The sequence below is a fragment of the Pleurodeles waltl genome, chromosome 11 (assembly GCF_031143425.1).
Source record: "Pleurodeles waltl isolate 20211129_DDA chromosome 11, aPleWal1.hap1.20221129, whole genome shotgun sequence".
Lineage (NCBI taxonomy): Eukaryota > Metazoa > Chordata > Amphibia > Caudata > Salamandridae > Pleurodeles > Pleurodeles waltl.
In genome coordinates, this window is record NC_090450.1 from 314510922 (window position 1) to 314534718 (window position 23797).

The 23797-nt window shown below is 40.6% G+C and overlaps 1 protein-coding gene across 1 annotated transcript in view; it reads right to left on the reverse strand.

Moving 5' to 3' along the window:
- Nucleotides 1-23202, reverse strand: part of LOC138265100 (kyphoscoliosis peptidase-like) — a 538792-nt gene extending 515590 nt beyond the window's left edge. Inside the window, exons 1-3 of the mRNA XM_069212640.1 lie at nt 23199-23202; nt 22567-22653; nt 12939-13046 (exon numbers count right to left, since the gene is read on the reverse strand). Of these exons, the coding sequence (XP_069068741.1) occupies nt 12939-13046; nt 22567-22653; nt 23199-23202 (199 nt within the window). The remainder of the gene's footprint in view (nt 1-12938; nt 13047-22566; nt 22654-23198) is intronic.
- Between the last annotated feature and the right edge of the window lie 595 nt (nt 23203-23797).

Sequence of the window (23797 nt, forward strand, 5' to 3'; positions counted from 1 at the left end):
CATCAATTGTTTCAGTGCATGCCTGAAGAGTCAATGTCAATTGAAGCTAATACAAAAGAGATGTGACCTTCCTTGGATTCTCTAGAGCTACAAGAGCTGTTCTACTGCACATGTCCAGCATACTCATGATCTTCTACTAAACCAAAGGCAAATATGCAACATAATGAACACATCTATGCTGTTCCAGGTGCCTCATCTGTAAAAGCAAAAGTAAAGACCCTTGGTTATGATGGAGACCACATGGCAACATCACCAATTGGAAAAATGTGAACTAAGTTCAAACCGTGTCCCAAGTGAGAAAACAGAAAATAACTAATCCTGCTTTTCTGAAATGAAATGATGAAGAGTGTGCCAAAGGACAGTTTGTAGCCCTTTATTCTTCTCTTGTTTTTATTTGGATTTTTTTCTGTTTATTTTTTTTTTTCTAACCAGCCACATTAGTTATGGAAACAGAGCTATGCCTAATTTGTTTTTCATATATCATCATGCATATGATAAGATTGCAATATTCTTATGCAATATTTCACACAATATTTTATCTAACATTTATAGCATTCTTTGCTATGTTTTTTCATGAATAAATATATCAATTTCATTATATCACAGATGTCTTTTAAATGCAAGTATCTCATTTAACGATCTAGGGATGTGTTGAACACTGTGGCAGGGTCTGTTTAAATCTCTTCTATTTTTCATGTTCTTGCTTGTTGACTCTTTTATCTCTTTCTATGAGAAAGTGTAAAGTTTATACACACACACACAGAAATGTTAGCATCATGCCAGCTTCCTACCTATGTTGTCATATTCTCATTGTTTATATTATGGTCACTGCCATGTTAATATGGGTGCTTACAGTAAAGGCTAAAGATCTGTATGATAATCGAGATGACACATTTATCACCATATATATTTTGGATGTCAGGATTTAGTATCGCCAAACTTATATACATGAGATCAAATCAGTGATCAGATACTATAAAACCTCAGGCATTTGACCATTAATTGGAGATGCTGTGAAACAGAATTTTCAAGCCAGTGGTCATGTTGGTTTGCTGTGACAAACAGACCCCAGTATGGCATTGCTCCCGGACTCCAAAAGATACGCAGAGAAGGTTCTTCAGCCCAGCACTGCTTAGCATGAGCTGTGATAGAGAATAGCTATTTTGTATCAAGAGTGGGTATGCTGTGTGATCCATCTTAAGAAACTCAGGGGCAGGTTTCTCATAGTGTGGCATTCCATGGGTACAGCATGGGTGTTCCCACACATCCATCTATGGATTTTGGTGCATCCCCGATTTACCATGAGTGCTAGACCTGGAGATGATTAAAAATGCTATGCATTCCCAGGGAAGACGTAACAAGGAGAAATACCTTTATTTCTCCTCCTTTTTTCCTCTTTCTAGATGTGCTGCATTCTGGAGCACATATAGAAAGAGGAAAAGACCTTGGAGGATTGGTTTTGTGCAGGAAGGTGTCCCTCCACATAAAAAATTCTGTCTGTAATGAAGGCACCCTTGCACCATGATGCAAGGGTGCCTGCATTTGCACTAGGCAGCCAAACGTAAGCCAGCACTAGGAACGCACAGTAATGTGCCATATAATGTTAAATACAACACATTCCTGCCCTCTCCCTTTCACATAGTGCAGAAAGGTGTCCTGCTGCGTTACATTGTGTTAAAATTTGGTAAATCTGGGCTTCAGTTTATAGGCTTAGAAGTAACAAAATGGAGTTAATATGTGAGGAACTTGCTAACCAAATTAGGAATGTTCATCTGTTTTTGCTGTCCATGTAATGGATCTAGATTCGCATTCTGTGTGGTTACTGTTCATATTTTATGCACAAAAAACTGGGTTTTACATATAAGCATTTTAAAGTTTTATCTCATGTTTCTTAGTACTATTTTGAGTGTATTATTCATTGATGAAAGTAGAGTTGGATATCCATTGCAGCCCTCAACTTATCTAGATTGCCTGATCATGACCAGAAAAAACTGTATTGCTTTGTGGGTTGTGTATGGGTCATAGTCTAACTGGATTTATAATTTGTGCTGGTGCACTGAACTAAGAGCTTGAATGAGATTTTTAGGCAGAGGGGTTACTCCATCACAGTGGTGATGAATATCACATCTGCCAAAATCTAAATTATCTAGAAAACAAAGGGATTTAGATTTTGTATTGACGGGATATCAGTCAATATTGTGATGGAGTTACCCCTCCACCGAAATGTAAATCAGGCCCTAAATCCTTCCACCAGGGGGTGAGAAATTTGACCTCTGGTGCTCTTGGGGGGGGGGGGGGTGCCCTAATTGTGACAAAGGTTTGGTTAGATCAAATCACTAGCAAGAGAGGAATTGTCTTCAGAGGCAACAACAAGAATTTGTGTGAAAAAGCTTTGAAACAGAGGAACAATGTCAGTTTGCCCCTTTATAAGTAAGTCATCAGAAAGTTGATGCTACTTTTGGTACCTGAGTGTGATGTATTAAATGAAGCTATAGAATTAGAGTATGGGAAATTAGAAGGAACAGTTTTAACCTAAGGAACAACAGCTTACGTGGTGAAAACAAATGCGCTCTAGAAGACAATAATTTTTTTAATCTGTTTTTCAACTTTTGAATTTCACAAAAATGGTATTGGATCAATACACAATATTTATAATGTACGAACTGAAAATTAAGATGTATTTTTAAATATGTTATCTATATAGTATTAAAATTATTACATGGAGGATAAATGTTGGCTGCGCTAATGAGAATTGACATAAAGGCTGTCTAAATTCACACCACACACTACATTCAACCGAAAAACATACAGAGAAATCAAAGTATCATTCAAAATCTGCTGAATCAAAGGGAGGATGGAGTCATATTGGCGTGCCTTCAAAACAAAGTATGTAGCATGAAGTCCATGTAAGAAAGTGAGTTATTAGTTGGGTGGATGGTAGTCCACTAAAAATAATAAAGACACTCACCTGTTAGGTCCAGGCAAAGATCTCAGTAATATAGTCCTAGCTCACCCCTTGATAACTATGGCACAGAGCAGGTGGGCTTAGTTTGGAGAAATGTGCATAGCATCTAGATATACCAAAACAGTTTAAAAAAAGTCAAAAACACAAAATAATTAAAATCCCACTATCAATTTATAAAAAATAGAGTAAAATGTAATAAACAAAATGACATCAGAATGACAAGACTCAAATATGTTGAACTGAAGATATGATTTTTTCAAAGGTTTGAAAGAAAAAGAGTAAAGAAAAAGTAAAGTTCCAGTAGAAGGCACTGTTAATATGTGACATGGATGTAGGCAAGATTACAGGCCAAGTGCAGGTCAGACACAGGCAGACACGGTCAAAGATTTTACGTTCTGACTGAGCCTGTGGAATGAAAGTCAAAATCCTCCAGCAGGACAAGGCTGCTAGCTGCATCCAGCAATGAGTTCAATAGGAGTAGAAACCGTTTTGCCACTGAAAATGGGTTTGCTGCTGCAGAGAAGCTCCAAGCCGGAGAAACCCATTTCTTCACCCAGAAACTTTGCTCTTTTGCCTGATCAGTATGGGTGCTTAGTCCCAGCCCTCCGGCAGCTGGAATCAGACATTTTCTAAGTCCCACAGCTTTTCAGAGATTGTAGAAGTCCAATTAGATGGAGTCAAGAGTCAAAGAACTTCAGGGACAGCACTCAGGGGTCAGGACTTACTTCAGCCGAGGGAACCAGCAAGGTTCAGTCCAGATCCAGTTGCAAATAGTCAGGTGGGCACTTCAAGAAAACGCTCTTTTACAGCGTAATGGTCCCTCTAGCCACACAGGTGATCAGCCATGTGACCACTGGATCCACTGCTTTGCCCTAGTTACATATGAGAGCATGTCCTGCCCTTTAGGTCCCATCACAGGTTGCAAAAGGAGATGCAGTCCTTCTCTTCTTCCACAGGTCCAGAAAGTGTTCTGAGGAGGGTGTCTTGAGTTGTAACATTTATAGCTGACACTAGCTAGAGGGTGAGCGGGATTCTTGGTTTCTGCTCAAACAATGGGGTACAAATTGCCAGGGGCAACCCTACCCACCTTTTTCCTGTTTGTCCTATTGCAAAAAATCCCACAGTGTTCTTTACTCATAAAATCTAAGATGGGGAACCCCTGGCCCCTTGTGCAGAGCTTGTGTACCTACCCAGAGCTAGGGAAATTAGTACCCCTCCTTTGTGATTACTCAAAACTGATTCTGGGGGTAGCTTTCTGCCCAGTGGTTGGAGCCAGCCTCGCTGGAGGAAGAAATGTTTGCCTTCACAAAGTTTCATTTGACATTTACTTGTGAAATGGAAGGCCCTGTTTAAGTTAATGAAGTTTCAGGGTCCACACTAACCAGTCTTGTTGCAAAGGGAAGAAACATACCTCCCCACAGCCAGGATATTGTTTCTGCTCTGTGAGCAGCTTGCTCACCTTATTAAAGTCAAGCACTGTAAAGCAGCCATGGTCAAACTAATGTAAAATTAGGCTACAGGAGGTTCAAGGAGGGAAAAGGTAACTTTCTAAAAGTTACTTTTCCTAAATTATGTATTAAAAATAGAACTTTATCATTCAACTGGATTTTAATCAATATTTCAAATAGTGGGCAAAACATTTTTCTACCTCGTCCTGCATGCAAGATTGGAGAATTAGTATTTTAACCTGTACTCTAGTTTTTCCATTGGACAAATGGAGCCTATCACAGTTTACAGCAGGTGACTTATTAATATGTAAAAGAAAGGTACTCCCCTCACCAATGGTTATTTTGATAGGATGGTCCATTGGTTTAAACTGCAGCAATCAGGCTACACTGGTATATCGGAAGCTATGTTCCCCCGTCATTAGAGAATGGCATAATAAGTGCTGCAGTTCACAGATGACATTTAATCTTCCATGCCAGTGGTGTAGTTTCTACATCATTTATAATGGCCTTGCAGGAGAGTTAAGTATGTGAATCAGGGATTTGCCAATTCTAGGTCAGCAAATGAACATCTGGACCCTGGATTGCAGTACCCAAGTTTATAGAGTCTAAAAACAATGTTCTCATAATCTAATGGTGTTCAAATTAGATGTTCTACTCTCCTACTCGCTTTCCCTTTTCCCATCACTTCCAGGTTTTTATATTCCAGTGCCAAGTAGACCTCTGACATCAATATACATCATGATGTGTTTAAAAGGCTCCACATATAATACGTTCTTTGTGAAGTACTTCACTAGTCCTTGAAGCTAGGCTCAAGCTGAAGAAAACCTAACTTCCTGTTTGACCTGGATGTTTTAACTTTTGCATACCTGGTAGCTGATGTTTTTGACCTACCAGAAGTGATAAGCTGTCAAGCTATCTCTCACTGCATAACCCTTTCCCTAAAATACGTTACCCGTTTAGAGTATTTAATTGGCATACTTTATTTTTGTGTAAGTCAGCAATGTGCACAAATGTACATGCTGCTCTAAAGTCTCATACCCAATGTGAAATTATAGAGAAGTGTTTGACATTCACATGTTGAGCAAAGCAAGCCATGAAATAACATAAAACAGGTTTATGTATCCAAGTGCAATGTTGCTCAGTTTATGGACTTAAAAGTAGCCAATTCAACACTATCTAAGTCAGCTGTCAATAGGTCTGGTAATAGATAGTCTGTGGTGCATTCTGCAGTGTCAAACGTATATTAATTTCTAACACCTTAGGTAAGAATGACATAGGGTTATCTATTTTGCACCATATGATGAACTACGAAATTATAGTCAGAGTCAAACAACGTTATTTGGAAGCAATAGTGACCATAGAAGTAATAAAACATTACACAAAACATAATATACATAGCAGCTAAATTGGAAGCTCAAGACGATAAAATACATAAAAAAGTCATAAAAAGAGCGAGACAGGAAAAGATTAAGTAAGTATTGTCCTATGCTCTTTTACTGCGGTTTTTAAGCACACCCACATGCAGCACAATATCACAATCAGAAATCTGCAGTAAAAACTGGTGAGCTATTTTCACCTGCCCAACGTTACGGCATCTCTTCCTTAAAAGCAGAATTAAAAACGTCTTAGTAAATCTTTCATAAAATTCTCAGAAGAAAGCAAAATGCATCACTGTTTGACCTGAGGTACCATCACACGGGCGGGAGCATTGTCTGGATGGCACGAAAACCCTAAAGAAAAACACAAGTACTTACTGGTGTCTGCCCTAAAGCGGGACAACAATGAACGTTCCCAACTCCCTTGCACTATTTTGAAATATGTTACACAGCTACCTGTGAAATTAAATTAAATTTGCCAGCATGTTTTTTAATATATATTGCAATAATTACTTCTATGGTGTAGCTATATTATCCTGCATAAACAATTATTTTGGCCTGTTGACAGTAATCCGTGTCTGTCGTGAAACCCCCTCCTGTTTAGCAGCCTTCCTTCAAAGACCGCTTGCTACTCATCAAAGCCTTGCCACCCTGTCAGTGCCTTCGGAATCAGCAGACCCAGGCCGGAGGAATACAACACAAATGAAACCACAGCCCCCACAAAAAAGCATCTTGCTTCTCAAACGGATGTTAGTTTTCACATCTATGGATCAAATCGTAGCGTCAACACTAGCTGCCTTTACATTAAAGGACTCCTGTAGATTGAAATGATAATTTGCCTCTAGAAGCAAGGGTTCCTAGACGTGTTCTTCTTCGCTTTGATCCTAGGATGGCTGTGGGAGGCATCATCTGGGAAGGGCATAGCAAGGATGAGAGTAGAATTTATACAGGGCTTTACTTTCCCATCTTGCAAAGCTAGGCTGAAGTAATGTTGGGTTTTCTTTGCCCATACCTCAGGCCTGGGAACCAGGAACCAAGGAACGCCTGATAAAGGATGGCCAGAGAATGTGCTGTAATTTTGTTGCAGTTCATTTAGAGAAACATGCCAGTCACTGCTTTGTTAGACTTATAGGTAGTACTACATAATAATTTGAAATTAGCGTCCTTCGGACTAAGAAGGCATTAAAAGGATGTCTGCATGGAGGAATTAATGTCTGTCTAAAGAAGAACCGAGAAGTGTGTGACTTCTGCTGCCACATGAGTCTCTGACTTTGAAAGGCTACTCTCAGGGTCAGAAAGCAGACTACTTAGACACTCATAAGATTAGGAAGATTAGGGCCCAGATTTATGAACCCTTTGTGTTGTCCTTGCGTCCAGCAAGTACAACACAAAGGCTTCTGTAATATTTACAAAGCCACACAGAGGATAATTTGTGCCATCTTGTGTATCTTTGTGAAGAACTGTAAGACAATGTAGCTGCTTGTGCTGTGTTATGTTAAATTCCAAGCTGGGAGGCATTCCATCCTGGATCTTGCCCTTTCCATGTACTCACCCATGGATTTTGGGGCATGTACCTGATTACCTAAAGCTAGTACAGCTGGGAATGCTTCAAACTGCCACACCTTCCCCAGTGAGACTTTATTTCTCCTTGATATGTTCTCTTTCCATGGGTGCTGGATTCTGCATCACGCATAGAAGGATGAAATTGCCTTTTAGGATTGTTTGTGTGCAGGAAGAGATGTCTTCCCTTCCTGCACATAGAAACATCCTGCATTGGAGCTAGGCAGCACACAGTGTGCCAATGCAAGGGGAGAACAGTGAGAGAGCAGAAATACTCCATATTTGTGTAAATATGGAGCATTTCTCCAATCTCTTTCATGCAACGCAGTGTAGCAACATTGCTTCCTGTTCTGCATTGTGTGAAAAATTAGTAAACATGGCCCTAAGATTTTTCAGAAGAAACATGAGCTACAGAAATATATCATTCAGAAAAGAAATGCATGGAAGATCCCGGGAACAGAGTCAGTTGCAACTTCAGAAACAAAACATATTTTCCCACCTTGCAAACCTAGGCTGAGGTCATTTTCGGACTTTTTTGCCCATAACTCAGGCATGGGAACCAGGTCACTCCCGATAAAGGATGGCCAGAGAATGTGCCGTAATTTTGTTGCAGTTCATTTATTCATAGGTATTGCTACATTATAATTTGAAATTAGGGTCCTGCGGACTAAGAATGCATTTAAAGGATGTCTGCTTGGAGGAATTATTGTCTCTTTAAAGAAGAACCGTGTGACTCCTGCTTCCACATAAGTCTTTGACTCTGAAAGGCTATTCTCTCAGGGTCAGAAATGAGACTACTTAGAGACTCATAAGATTAGGAAGATTATGGATCAGATTTGTGAACCCTTTGTGTTGTCCTTACATTGCACAAGGACAACACAAAAGGCTACTGTAATATTTACAAAGCCATGCAAGGGATGATTTGTGCCACCTTGCGTAGATTTCTAGTGAAATGAAAGACAATGCAGGTGCTTGTGCTGTGTTTTTATGTTACATTTCAAGCTGTGACGCATTCCATGGGTGGAGCATGGCATTCTGTGGATTAACCCATGGATTTTAGGCCATGTACCTGATTACCTAAAATATGTACACCTGGGAATGCTTCAAGTTGCCACATCTTACCCAGTGAGACATTATTTCTCCTTGATATTTTCTCTTTCCATGTGTGCTGCATTCTGCTTCACGCATAAAAGGAATATATTGCCTTTTAGGATTGTTTGTGTGCAGGAAGAGATGTTTTGCCTTCCTGCACATAAAACAATCCTGCCTATAATGTAGGCACCTTTGCACTACGGTGCAAGGGTTCCTGCATTGGTGCTAGGCAGCACACAGTGTGCCAATGCAAGGAGAGACCAGTGAGAGAGCAGAAATACTCCATATTTGTGTAAATATGGAGCATTTCTCCAATCTCTTTCATGCAACGCAGTGCAACAACATTGCTTCCTGTTCTGCATTGTGTGAAAAATGAGTAAACATGGCCCTAAGATTTATCAGAAGAAACGTGAGCTATATAAATATATCATTCCGAAAAGAAATGCATGGAAGATCCCGGGAACAGAGTCAGTTGAAACTTCAGGAACAAAACATATTTTCCCACCCTGCAAACCTAGGCTGAGGTCATTTTTGGACTTTTTTGCCCATACCTCAGGCATGGGAACCAGGAACCAGGTCACTCTCGATAAAGGATGGCCAGAGAATGTGCCGTAATTGTGTTGGAGTTCATTTAGAGAAACAAGCCAATCACAGCTTGGTTAGATTTATAGCTAGTGCTACATAATAATTTAAAATTAGGGTCCTGCAGACTAAGAACGCATTTAAAGGATGTCTGCTCGGAGGAATGAATGTCTCGCTAAAGAAGAACTTAGAAGTGTGTGACTCCTGCTTCCACATGAGTCTTTGACTCTGAAAGGCTACTCTCTCAGGGTCAGGAAGCAGACTGAGGGAGGGCTGCCAAACTGGTCTTCAAAGGCAGGGAAGGATATTTGGAGCAACCCAGCACCTCCATCACATCTTGGAAACCCAGACAATTAGGTGCCCTCCTAATTAGATTAGGAGAGGGCAGGAGAAGGGTGTGTTTAGGATTTTTAGCCACACCAGTTGGTGAGCTCAGCCAGATATAACCTCCTGAAATCAGTTTCCGCAATGATGGATTTTTGAGGAATGTTGCTCCCTGGGATTGATTTTTGGAACACTTCCCAGGAAGTGGCCGAAGGTAGAAATCTCCACCGAGGTCTACCACGACGTGTATCCGAGGAAGAGTTCCAGGAGGTCAGATTGGACTGGCGACTTGATCCCGCTGAAGAAAACCTTAGAGAAAACAACTAAGTCCAAAGGCAACTTTTGACCGAAGCCTACCACGAGCTGTAGCCGAGCAGAGCTCCATCGCAGTTGGCCTCAAACTTTGATTTTGCCCCAGTCGAGGTGCGACCAGATTGGCGCTTTTCGTTTCTAAGCGATAAAAAGCATTACATCTTTAAAAATTCATATCTCCAGTTCCACTTATCCGATTTTAATCATTTTGGTGTCATTTTAAGAATAAAGATATAATCTATTTTAAGGAATTAGTGTTGGATTTGTATTGTGTTTTGTCGTTCACTTATTTACTGTTTTGTGATTTTTAAATGCTTTACATATATGTCTACCAAGGGTTGAGCTGGGTTTAATTTTTTTGAGACCTAACTGGACCTAAGTGGAGGTTAGTGGCCTATTGCTAAGTGTAGGTGCTTACCTGCCTTTATCAATAACCCATTTTCCAACACCGGGAACAGAGTCAGTTGCAACATCAGGGAACAAAACATATAAAACCAGTTGAAACTAGACTTGTGGCTGTTCGTGACAGGATGTGGATAAAAGCCCTTCCACCCTCGAACCCATGGCCAGGCACTCAAAGTATTTTTCCTGGAAGTTTGAAATGGTTTGAACCATCAAAACACAAAACAAAAAAACATTGCTACAAGTTCTGTAAATCCTCCATTTTAAATAGAAACATTTCGTATGAATGAGCACAAATGGATTTTAAATGCAATAATTTTCATGTAGAGTGTCCCAGGGGTGATTAGTTGGCTTAGGTGCCAAAGAATTAGTACTCCCACCCATCACATTGGTCACCATTTATGAAACTCACAGCCAGCTACTTCTCCTTGTAACAACTGCTTCTGACACACAATGCATCCCAATTCTTTGTTTATATTTCTTGAAATTCACATCAGCTTTTCTCAATTTCTGAATCATTTTTATCATTTAATTGGTGTTTTGTTAACTAAGTTAGTTTGGGGATTTTCATCACCATCATAAGTTTATTTTGGTTAAAAGGCCATAAAACATTGAAGCCACGAACATCATTGTAACCAACAAATGAACATGTTAAAACAATTCTAAAACCAAAATACAAATAAATAAAATGTATGAATATTTCAGTACCCTCCACTATGTTTTGTTAAGCTAATTGACACCTCATACTCAATTCATACATTATTTGTTGAGTTGGGTTATGTTGACCTTTTTTCCAATTTTTGTCTAAACATCAGGTTGAATTTCAAGGGCTCACATTATAAAATACGCCATAATTCGCAGTTAATGCTTGGGAATTTAACATATTTATTTCTAAATGATGTTTGGGTATTTCTATATATGGATTTTGCACATTTTCCCTGAGGTAGGCCTTATTGTTTGGGCCAGCTACCAAGGGTAAACTTGGTATACACACGTGAATCTGTTTTCACTTACTTTTAATGACTAGTTTACTTTTGCATTCAGGCACTAGATTGCCATCACTGTGTGGGAGTGCAACATCAGCTCATACAAAGTCTGAGGCCCCTCTCACCCATTGCTGAACTGTCTGTTTTCCATTGTTTTTGCATATCACAAAACATAACTATACCCTGATAAATGGGTCTTAGAAATGGGCTAAAAAAGCTTTTTTCAAAAATAAATTGTGTTATCACAATTACTCTTCATGCTGAGTAATTTATTGTGCTTTGTTCCACTCAAATCCGCACGTGTTTTCATCTGGACAGGATGCAAAAAATCAAACAACACTTAAAACTGAGTCCGTAGATTCAATGTAGCGCCATCAAGATCTTCCATTGTCTTTGGTTCTAATTGACTCCAAAAATGTGCCTCATCGGATTTGAGTTTAGGCTCCTGGATTCAATCTACATGTTAGGATGTTAAGCATAACCATGTATCAGAAACGTTTTGTTATATTTGTGGTTCATGAAAGGGGTGTTTGTTGGTACCTATGTTCTTGGCTTTTTTTACAGAGACTTTTAGTTAGTTTATGAGTTTGACACTATACATTGTCAAATCTAACAAGGGGTCAAGTTGGCTTTAAATGCTGAGAGCCTTGCACTTTCAGCACAAAGCCTCTATGCCATGTGATGTGTTTAGGAGCTCAATCTGACTTTCACTGAATCAAACATATAAACTGAATGTCAGTTAATACCAACGTAGCATCTGATCAGCTCAACATTAGGAGAAATTGGTTAATTTACCCTGCCTTGACTGGTTGCCACATATATAAGACACTCTTTTTTTAAATCTATTTTGCTTTTTAGTCAAGAATAATACGGCGATTTCCTATTTCTAAGCACTATCATATCATGGAAAGATGAACCGGAAAAGAAATAAAGACAATCTAATCATTAATAGTTTAGTTACAATATATTGATATCTCATTAATGTCAAATGAAAACATTATAACGTGCTATATTAAATGGCCGTGTAGTGTGCAATATTGGAAAGTACCAGCCATTAAGGCCTGCTCTAATATTATAGGCCCAAAACAAAAGGAATAGCCTATATGAAGGAGCTGCAATTTAAAGGCCAGTATAGGCCGCTACTGTGGGCTGCTAAAACTTTAGGCCCCATGAGGGTGGAATTTCTTAATAAATAATCACCGCCCTGGAGACACAGGGGATTTCAAACCCACTGAGGTTCCGACTCATCCAAGCCTTAGGGGGCTATACTGGTCACAGATCCATCAGGTTGTTGGCAGAGGGTTTCCCAGGGTAGAGCAAATGGGGACACCGTCTATGCAAACATGATGGCACACCAGGCTCTCAAAAGGGGTAATGTTCATTTGGCAGATAGGGTACTCCACCACATTTAGCCTCACAGCTCACATCTGTCTGACTGTGAATATCTCCGTAAATTTAAAGGGTAATTTCAAGAAAATTGCTTAAACCAAGTAAATCCAAGTTAAAAATGTTAAAAGAAGATGCAACCACAGAATGTAATTAATTTGGCCACAGAAGATGGATTGACCTAATACAGAAAATGACAAACAAGTTAAGTTGTATAGCTAGCAGAGGGAGAAATAAAGTGAATGGGGTAGAACCCTGTATTTCTATATAGCTATTGTGTCAAAGAGGAAAAACACATAATGGGAAACACACATACAGCCCATGGCACAATAGTCCACATTAATGATTGTACAGAGTACAGTAGCCAAAAGTGTTTGCCTTTAGGATCCCGAAGATCTCTTCTGGCTTGTGACATCAAAAGATAACCAGGCTTCATGACACAGAGCAGAAGTGTCTCCTTACAGTTTTTTCAAGATGTTCCCAAGTGTTTGGTCCTGCTTCCTACCTATATGATGGCAAATCCATATCCATACAGCACGGATTTTTTCTAAGTCAGTATGAGCTTCCAGAAGCAGTATTTTCACCAGATCGTCCGGTTCATTGCTCTTCACATCTACCTGTAAAAGGGAGTAGGAAGAATTATGATTTATCTGTATGAGGATCACAGATCCCAAGAAAGGCTATCACTGCTTTTCAACATGCCTATTTATTTTGCATCGTTTGACGAATCTTCACAAAAATTTTCCAAAAAAGTGTGCCAATGATTCTTATTGCGACAGAGAATATTTCAGGGTAATCCATCAAGTGGGGGCCGAGGAAAAGGGTGGGTGTCCAAAAACGTGTGATTCCAATGTTAATTCCGATAGTAGATTTGAACACAACTACAGCCCAAACCCCTAGATGGAATTACACCAAATTTGGCAGAAAGGTAGTTTTCAGTACACAGATTACACTTTTTGTTATTTGGTGTAAATCCATTCAAAATTTAAGAGAAAGCAATGGAAATACAAATTTTTGTATATAGGGCAGCGGATCCTTCCCAAGGACTTGGCGAATAATAGAAGCTTCTGCAGCGATCTGCAGAGCTGGCTGCCAACACTTTATCCAGGAAGTGTTGACAGACATTTTGGGACTTGGGTTTCAGCTGAGTCCCTAAAAGCAGTGAAAAAAAAATGAAAAAAAGCCCCAGTAGGGACCCCCTGACCCCTAATTCTGGTGTTGGGGTCCCAGAGGGACACTGACAGGGCAAAAAGCACTTTAAAAAAACATGTTTGGAACAAATTAGTGGCAATGTCGCACATTCACGGCAAAAATGAAAAAACAAATAACAAATGCGGCCTCTCGTGTTTGTTTTAATGAACCCCCCGGGTGGGACAGGTCCTGAGGGCTTGTGAAAACTAAAGGAGGGGGCATATGGGGCAATATCCCAGGGACCTTGGGCAAAATGACTTAATTATAATGGGAGGGTCCAGCACAGACGTGCGGGCAGGGAAACAGAAGAAACTGTTGCTCTCACAGACAGGGATCTGCATAATTAGCTGCGACCTGTCTGTGACAGCAGTGCCGGGTCCCTCAGGAAGCAAAGAGCTGGCTGGGACTGTGGGAGCCTGAGGCTCCCCCCGCAGTACAATTGTAGATTTGGTGCCCTGGTGGCCACCCAGGAGAGCTGGCTGGGCCCCAGGGGATGGGGTCCCCAGGGCCAAAATTGTCCGGGGTAGGGTGGCAGCGCAGCCCCCCCTAACAAAAAAATAAAAAATATACTAAGGCCGGGCCCCGGGAGTGGTGCCGCATGGCCTCCCCATCGAATTGTAGTAGGCCCTAGGGGATGGGATGCCTGAAGTCAAAATCTGCTGGGGAGGGGGACTGCGCAGCGGCCCCTCCCCCACACTGGACAATTACCCAAAGAGATAGCACTTACTAACCAGTAGAAAGTGCTCCAGATGATAGACATTTTGTGCAAACTGTAGACTAAACAAGCAGGTGAGCTTCTGTTCTGGCCATGATGCTCATTTCACAGAAATTAAACCTCTACAAGAAGCACTTACAAATATATACGTAACAGGTGCCCTATTTAAAGCTCCACTTCTGGAAAAGACAAATGATCCTAACTCCTGGGGTTGGCGAAGACAAAGCAAGTGTGTTTACTCTGTGATTCCATATTGAAAAACATTCTGAAATTGTTTGTGGAGGTGAATGCATTTTTCATCTATTGGAGCACAATCAGACACTCTCACACCAACTCTCACACACACATGGAGCCTCTCACACCCACTCTCATACCCAGACACGCACTCTCTCAGCCACTCTCACACCCAGAGACACCCTCTCACAACTATTCTCACACCCAGAGAAACAGGCCCTTTAGCCAATATATATATGTTTTCACTGAAAAAACAAAGGTTGCAAAGACGTCACAGTTAGGATTTTTTTTTTTTTTAAATATAGAAATTCATCTAAAAACCAAAGGTTACAGGGATGTTTCAGTTAGGTTCTGAATTTACTCATTCAAAACCATTGAAATTCAACAGCTATAATTAGAGTTATTTCAAGTAACTATGAAATGCGCCGTAATCTAACTATAACTTGTACCCCTGCCAAGGACAGTTTTTTCTTTAAATATTTAACTGCTATTGATTCATTTATATTTTTAATGACTTAACAGAAGTTGTCATGAGTGCTGTGATATCTGGGGTAATTAACAGTGTATTAGCAGTGCATGACAAGGGCACAAGTCAAAGTTACCTTAGGGCCTGCTGCTGAATTTGTATGGGTAAATTCAAAACCTAACTATGAAGTGCCTGTAACCTTTGGTCTTTTAAATGAATTTCTGTGTTTTTAAAACATTCTATTTCCTAATTATAACATCCCTGTAACCTTTATTTTTTCAGTGAATTTCTATGTTTTTTTCAACATAAAGTAATTTTAATTACTGTATGTTAATCCAACCACCACCACACACTGCCTTAGGCCATCACCCTGTAACCACCCAATTCTGCACCACACACGGCAGAAGGGTCTACCTCCCTTGGTGTGAGAATAGGTGTGAGTTGGTGTCTCTGGGTGTGAGAGAGGCTGTCTGGGTTTTCAGAGTGGTTGCATGAGGGTTTGAGTGGTTCTGTGAGTGGATGTGTGATGGTCTGAGTGGGTCTGTGAGTGGTTGTGCCCGTGTCTAGTGGGTCTGTGAGTGGGTCCATCACTATCTGAGTGGAACTGTGAGTGGGTGCTCGAGTGTCTGAGTAGTTCTGTAAGTGGTTATGTGAGGGTCTGAGGGGGTCTCTGAGTGGGTTTGTGAGTGTCTTAGTGGGTCTGAAAGTGTGTGTATAAGTATCTGAGTGGGTCTGTAAGTGGGCACGAGTGTCTGAGTGCTTCTATGAATGAATGATTTAGTGTATGAATGAGTCTGTGAATGTTTTTATTTTTGCCAACATTCACAAATTTGTCATGATGTTACACAGGGGGACCGAGCTGAGAATCACGACATATTGCAATATAGCAAGTTATAAAAATAAATAAAAATAAGGTCATAATTTGACCATCAAAGACCCCTATATCACACCTCGGTGGTCATGGTACCTCCACCCTGACCCCTTATACCACTTTTTCTTTTTGTTTTCAGCCTTGGGCACTGTGTCCCATAACCTAAAATGGTGACTGCAACTTTCTGGTAAGGTTGCAGCCAGCCAATCACAGCATTCCGATTGCCTCGAAAACATTGCGAAGGATCCGTGACCCTAGATATTTACATTTATTTCCCCTTTTAAATCTCAAAAACTACTTAATAAATTTACACCAAATAACAAAGCGCAAAATTTGTGGATCAAAATCTAGCTTTCTGCCAAATTTGGTGTAATTCCGTCCAGCGGTTTGGGCTGTACATGTTCAAAACTCCTATGAGAATTAGCATGGGAAACACACTTTTTTGACCCCCCCCCCTTTTGCTCAGCCTCCGCTTGATGGATCATCCCAAAATTCCATGCTCAACAAGAATCACCAGCACACGTTTTTTGGAAACTTTCATGATGATCTGTCAAATAGGGCCAAAGATATACGCAAGTCAAAAAACACTTTTCATATAAGACGATCACCTCACTCCAGGACAATTTTATTGCTTTTATTTGTTGAACAGCAGCCACCACCAAGTTTAAACTCTTACGAGTCTTGCTCACTATCAGTGAGTCCCTCAACAGTTTCTAAAATATACACAGGCTGCTGCCATTTATGAGGCATTCTGGATCCTGTAGGTCTTCATGGTCATAGTAACATAAAACTTTAAAACAAAACACTTAAATGCATTCGACTAGATGATCAATTTTTCCACTTGTTGTAGTACTACAAAACATATGATTAGCAATGTAACATAAGCATTGTCCTCTCTTGGTGATTACACAGTGTTTAGCCTACAAGTTACATTAATTTAAAGAAGTAAAACAGGCTATTTCATTAACATATGTCAATACACTAGATAGATCAGTTTGACCACATATGACTGGCATGGTTGCATATACATGAATATTCCTCTACTGATAAGTTCAAGATGTTTAGCATACCAATTACATTACAAGTAAAGCAGGCTATGTAATAGTTAGATCCATGGTCAAGCATATTCCAGTTGCATAATTCAATTACTTCCAATGTGTTTCTGCAAAAGCATTGCAATGGATTTTATGTGGAGATTATATGTGACTACATAGCCCCACTCTATTAGTGTGTCTAGAAGTCTCCTATTAGTTTAATATCTGGCTAAGTGCCTAATATTAAGGCACTCATAATATCGGCACATCTCTACTATGTGCTTAGGTGGTGTGAATTGGACCATGCAATTAAGATTCCATATGTTGGGGCTAAGTGCCCACACTATCCTTGCACTGCATTTTATGTGGTGATTATATGTGGCAGCATGGCCACTCTTTTGGTGTGTCTAGAAGTCTACTAATAATTAATTATCTGGCTAAGTGATTGCTGATAAGACACACACTAAACAGGCATATATCTAATTTCTACTTCATTGGTATATATTAGGCCACACAAACTTGAGTTAACAACATAATTATACAAGCCACATATGTTAGGACTAAGTGCCCATAATAAAACAACCACTGATATTATTTTGCAGCTGATGCAAGCATTTTGTGAAATAATGTTATTCAATTTCTGCCATGCTGGCTCATTACGATATATCTGAAAATTGTTTCTCTTAACACCTACTGCATTCAACCATTAATGTCAGATTGTTCCAATAAAGTATATTTTTTAGGAAGATAGTTAATACATTTTGCTAATCTCAGGAATTGTCAATACATTAAATATCAGTGATAATTTCTACATCCCTGATGGTGACTTTGGCCCTCATTACAACCTCAGCGGTATTTCAAAAAGACCGCAGAGGCTGCGGGAGACAGATTACCGCCAGTGCCGGCGGTATTTCTGGCTCCCTATTATGACTTTTCTGCTGGGCCAGTGGATGGTAACCGTGTTAACGTCCGCTGGCCCAGCGGAAAAGTCACATCAACATTGCTGCCGGCTCGTAATAGAGCCGGCGGCAATGCTGATGTGCAGCACGTGCAGTAGCACCCTTCGTGCATTTCACTGCCTGAAATTCGGGCAGTGAAATGCGCAATGGGGCTATGCCTGGGGGCCCCTGCACTGCCCATGCCAAGAGCATGGGCAGTGCAGGGACCCCCAGGGGCACCCCAAGTCCCCCTTACCGCCAGCCTTTCCATAGCGGTGTTTACCTCTGTGGCCAGGCTGGCGATTGGGGACTCATAATCCACAGGGCAGCGGTGCTTGCATCTCTGCCCTTGGCATTATGACAGCCAGGCGAAAGCCTGGCGGTATAGTGGAGGGGCCGGCGGTATGTCCATGGCTATTGCACCACGGTCATAATAGCTCGAATAACACCGCCAGCCTGTTGGCGGTGTTACCGCCAGCTTAACGTAGGCCGCCACAGTCGTAATAAGGCCCTTTGTATGTTATCTTATGATTTATTTACTTTCTAACCATCTCAATCTGAGAGTCTTTTGCAAAGACCTGAAATGTATAATATCTCCTAGACCACCTGAATGCACTGACCATCTCCTTTTTCATCACTTGTCATCCCATTGGATTGCAAACCCAACAAAGTGTCACTACAGCTGCAAATCCTGGAGGCCACCAAAGGAGTCACATGATTTTGTGTCTGAGCACCTACGTACCTTTCTGGTGACCTCACATAGCACACATGCATTTACATTGTTAATGACATCCCTGAAGGCACGTAATACTCCTACACTCTGGGAATGTCTGGGTTCAATCTTTGGCCAAACCCAGTATTCTTTATTCTTTATTTCGGCTAGAAGCCATAAAAGCATCCATATAAGAATAATATGATGTATTCACACAATAGCATTAAAAATCAAATAGAAAAAAAGTGCCATACAATACAATAAATATCCCTGCCCCACTCTAAAAAGTTATACTAATGTAAACATATAAACATTGAATAAAAGCCCATTAAAACACTCAATAGGATTACACAGTTGAAGCCTTTCTGCTTAGGTCCCTTGTGTGAATCTGCATTTGACCAGGTGTTTTTGCGTATTTGCAAATAAGTCAGAGAGGTATTCTCTTGATCTCACCACCCATGCACATTGGAGATACCTCACGACTACAAAGACTACCTTATCACTTGTGTCACTTGTCAATATGCAAAGAGATGCCTTATAATTTCTTATCCCAAGAAATCTACACAAAGGGATAATCCACTTTTTCCTAGGGACCAAGTATTTAGGGCAAAAAAATACAAAATGTGCAAGGGTCTCAGGTTGCATGGGGCAAAAATGGCAGGAACTCAAATTGCTGTTGTCCTTGCTCCAACTCGTGGTAAACGTCTTTAACGGCAAAGACCCTAATCTCAATTTAATAAAAAGGCTTTTAATGTATGGAGGTTTTACGTTGTTCATATAAGTTTCGAACTTTGGGGAACATTTGTGGTCTAGAAACTGTATTGTCCTACTGCCTTGCCCCTGTTTGGACCAAATCTGCATCAGAACCATCTCCCAATAGCATTGCTTTATACGTGGTTTCACTTCCTTGGTTCTCTCCACACCTCCTCCATTTTGATACATATCTAACGCATTTAAACCAAGGAATTTACATTGCGCCGTCGAGAGTTAGTTACTCTGGAGCGGCTACTTGGAAGGATACCAAATGGTCAGATGACCAGAGGTGCACCCAGTACAAAAGTGGTTTCAAAGCGATTTCGTTATGGATCTCATTTAGCGCCAGATTAAATTTAAGGGGGATAAGGGGTTTGAACATCGGAAAGCACAACAAATGACGTATGAATCGGTTTTCAACCAATGTCAGACTCCTGGAGTTACAGTGGCCCCAAAGCTCGGCACCTTAGGCCAAACCCAGTAGCCTCTGGGTGTAACAGTTGACCTTTATCCTGCTGAACAGGAAAAGGTACGGTGCCAAGATACCATCTCAGCTGTTGACAGTGGGTCCTCGGTGCAGGGTCTGGTCTCCCTGTATTCAACTCTTCTACCCTCAGGGGAATTCAAACATATGCTAATCAGACCACAAACAAATGTTTGCAGAAAGCTCATAACCCAAACCATTACCCTAAATCTGCACCTATGACCCGCAAAATATAGAAGGATCTCTACAAGATGGTGCATATCAAAAACAAGTACAAGTGTCATCCATCATGTGTATTGTAAGAAAGTGGGTTACTGGTTGAGGGGGTGAAACCCTCCTGAGTAGAAGCCAAAATCATTGTTAGGATGAAATCATCACAAGCAGCCCCTAAATTAACCTGTGTTCGACCCTCTGGTAGCTGGGCACAAAACTGTCGGGATCAACTTAGAGGCAATGTGTAAAGTATTTATGCAGCACTTCAAATAGTACTAAAGTGAAACACAACACAAAAAAATCTCACACTAATTTGGAAAAAATAGAGTAAAATTTAATATATAATTGCAAATGACAACAATCCAACCAGTAGAACTTAAGATAAGCAATTTTGAAGCTTTATGTGAAAGTAGTGACAAAAAGGACAAAGCGCCAACTGTGGCTACTTGGTTGCACTAAACAGGGACAAAGTCACAAATGCAGGCTGACCACAATGGATCGCAGGCTGCCTACAGGGACCCAGGTAGGCCCGCTGAAGAAGAGTACTGTAAATTCTGGTTGTGCAGCTGAGGCGATGTTAGGCCCTGGTCAGAGATGCGTTGTGCAACATCAATTCAGATGAGATGTGAGGCTGAGATACGGTGTCCTGCATCACCATCAAGAATGCAAGTTGATGGAAGGTGGGGCTTGCAATGCAAAGTCCTGCGTCAAGGATGCATCTTCCACTGCCTGGTTATGGGAAGCTGTAGGGCTTGCAATGTGAGTCCTGCATCGTCACCGAGGTTGCCGTCCACAAGAGGCTTGCAAAGCAAGCGCCTGCATTGGGGTTGCATCCCGGTGCAAGAGTTGAGGTGAGGTTGAAGGCTGCAAGGGCGATATGAAGCAGCAAAGGTGGTGTGTTAGTTCTTTTCGGGGTAGCATTGCACAGCAGAGGAGAGTGTGTTAGTTCTGCTGGGTCCACAGATGGGCTGGCAGAGCATCCTCAGGCCAATTTCCAAGAATCCAGGATGGAGATGGAACCACTTGGCAGGGTAGGACTCGCAGATGGCGGGATCCAAGTGCTGCGTTCAAGGTCTTTGAAAACCTGTTATGTCTTCTGATTAGGAGGCCAGCCAACTAGCCTTGGAGTCACTTTGTGGTCACGGGTCTAGAGTTGAAGGTCCAGTCCTTCTCACCCAGAAAAGAGGGCAGCAGCTCAGCAAGGTAGAGCAACAGTCCTCCAGAGCAGCAGTCCAGCAGAGTGGCAGTCCTTTCAGCTACACAGTAGTTCTTCTTCCTTGCAGAGTCCACAGGTCCACACGTGTACTGAAGAGTTGGTGTCTGAGGTTCAATATTTAAATCTGTTGCCCTCTTGGTAGTGGAAAAGGCTTCCAGACAATTCCACCCCGAGAGGTGCTTAGAATGGTCTGCCTCCCTGCCTTGGCCCCAGATTGTCTAGGATTAAAATAGACTAGTGCCACACCCTTTCTTTGATTGCCCAGACAGGGCCTTTGTGATGTGCAAGAATGGTAGGTGACAGCTCCTCCCCCTTGTTAATTCAAAGTGGCCAATCCTGCTAACACCCAGCTTCCCTTTGTCTCACTTGCTGAGAGCAATACACCAAGACCAACTGCCAACTACACCTAGTCTTATGACCCTGGATATAGGCAACAGACACCAACTTGGTAGTGACAAGAAATACCATCGTTCATTAGGGGCATTTTCAGAATTGTGATTAAAAGTCTGACATTAGCATTACAGAGGACTTTAAAGTACATTTTTTAGACAAAATGTTTTGTAGATTTTTGTTTGTGAAATCCTCAATCTTTCATCATTTTTCGTTTTTAACAGTAACTGTCGCTCCACATCAATTTCCAGGGCTTTTAAATGTGCATTGAGGTGTTATAATCAAATCTACCCATAACTTAACTGTAGTCAGAATTTCACTTTTAAAGCTGAGAAGCATTTGCAAGAACACAAAGAGAGAGGGAGAAAGAATTGCACACTTCATATATATTGCTGCATCCTAAACAAATCCTAAACAAACAGGCTCAATATGTGATTGGATAGGAGATCTCTATAGTAAAGGTTTCGTTTTTACATGCACAAGAGAAGCATTCTACAATAACAGTGTTTCACAGCAAAGTTATGTGCAGCATGGAGTGAAACATCTAAAGTGCATGTTTTGTTGAAGTCTGCTGTGTGTTATAGTTTCTTTTAGTTTGTCGTATTCTAGTCAGAGATGGGAAGGCATGAATTCTAGAGATAGCAGTTTCATTTTTTAGATGGATGTGGACAGGGCAGATTCAGCCATATGTCTTGCAAGTGTTTCAGAGAGGCTAACCATTTTGTGTAAAAGATACACATAGAAGGCGGTGTCTCTGAGTGAGCCCCCTATGCAAGTGTCAGTTCAGTCAGATATCATGCCACCATATCTGGCTCATGTAAGGCGTGCAGAACTAGGGTAGAAACCATGACGTTAGATCCTTTCCTCTCGAAGGCTGGGTGGGCTGGTGTAGGTTCTGCTGCACTCTAGGTTACACTCACCTGGGCGGCATAGGCATCTAACTCCTTAAACTTCTTTAGATCAAATTTCATAGACTTCAAATTTGAGCCATCCCATGGATACGCTGGAAACAAACAAATATATAGCAATTACTACGCAGCATGAGACTGTTTAAAAAATGATGGATTGGGGTTTGATTTATATGGGGCAATATATGATAAATATATTATTGATTTAATGCTTCTCCTGCAGAAATATGTGTGCCACAGGTAAGTAATCTTTTTGGGCAATTCCAATTTCCTTTCTGTCGCTATTAAAATTAGTACCATTGAGCTAGGTAATACCAGCACCTGGTATGTACAGTAGCCCTATGCCAATAGGTTGAAGTAACAAGTGCTAAATAGGAATGTCAGTAATATTTATGATAATCATAACAATACCACCAATACAGTCCAAACTGATACTATTATTGTTATTTTTTTATTATAAGTAGTAGTAGCAGTAGTAGTACTAGTAGCAGTAGAAAACGAAAACATAGTAGAAGTAGTGGTGGTAATAATAACAGTGGTAGTAGCAGTAATGAGGTGATACATTTGTAGTAGTCGTAGCAGTACTAATAGTCATAATAATATTATTAGTATGAAAGCTCAATGAACATGTGACCCTCACCCATGTAAAAAGAACAAACATATGCAATTCGCAATGATAAAAGACAGATGAAAGTTGGACATTATAAATGAAGATTTACCCACTCATGAAACCATTGTACTTGTGGGGGTAGAGAAAATGAAAGAATTGTTGCCTTAAAATATAGTAATAGATGTGAAAAGTACCTCCTATAGTACATTATGAGGACATTGCAAGATACCAAGGAGTTCTGTGACCTTTAGCCGAGTTCATTTACAAGGTCATGATCCTCCGAGGTGACTTGTAATATATTTTTAATATAAGGCACAGGGTATTTGATTCCTTATAACACACGATCTCATCAACACCCTTCTCACAAGAACCTTACATTCTTGGTATCTTGCTCCTTCATATGAAAATGATAGTGAGGTTACAGACAAGACGCACAGAAGCAGAATCTGTAGCGAAAAATTAAGCACACTAAAAAGCATTTAGTAATTTGTTGATAAAACTATATTAGTATCAGTTTGCAAGTCAGATTAAGAACTACTGTAGCTCAGAATGTGTAGAAAACATGCAGATAAATTCTGTCTTTCCTGTGACCAATAGCATGCAAAAAATAAACATGTTAATAAAATATT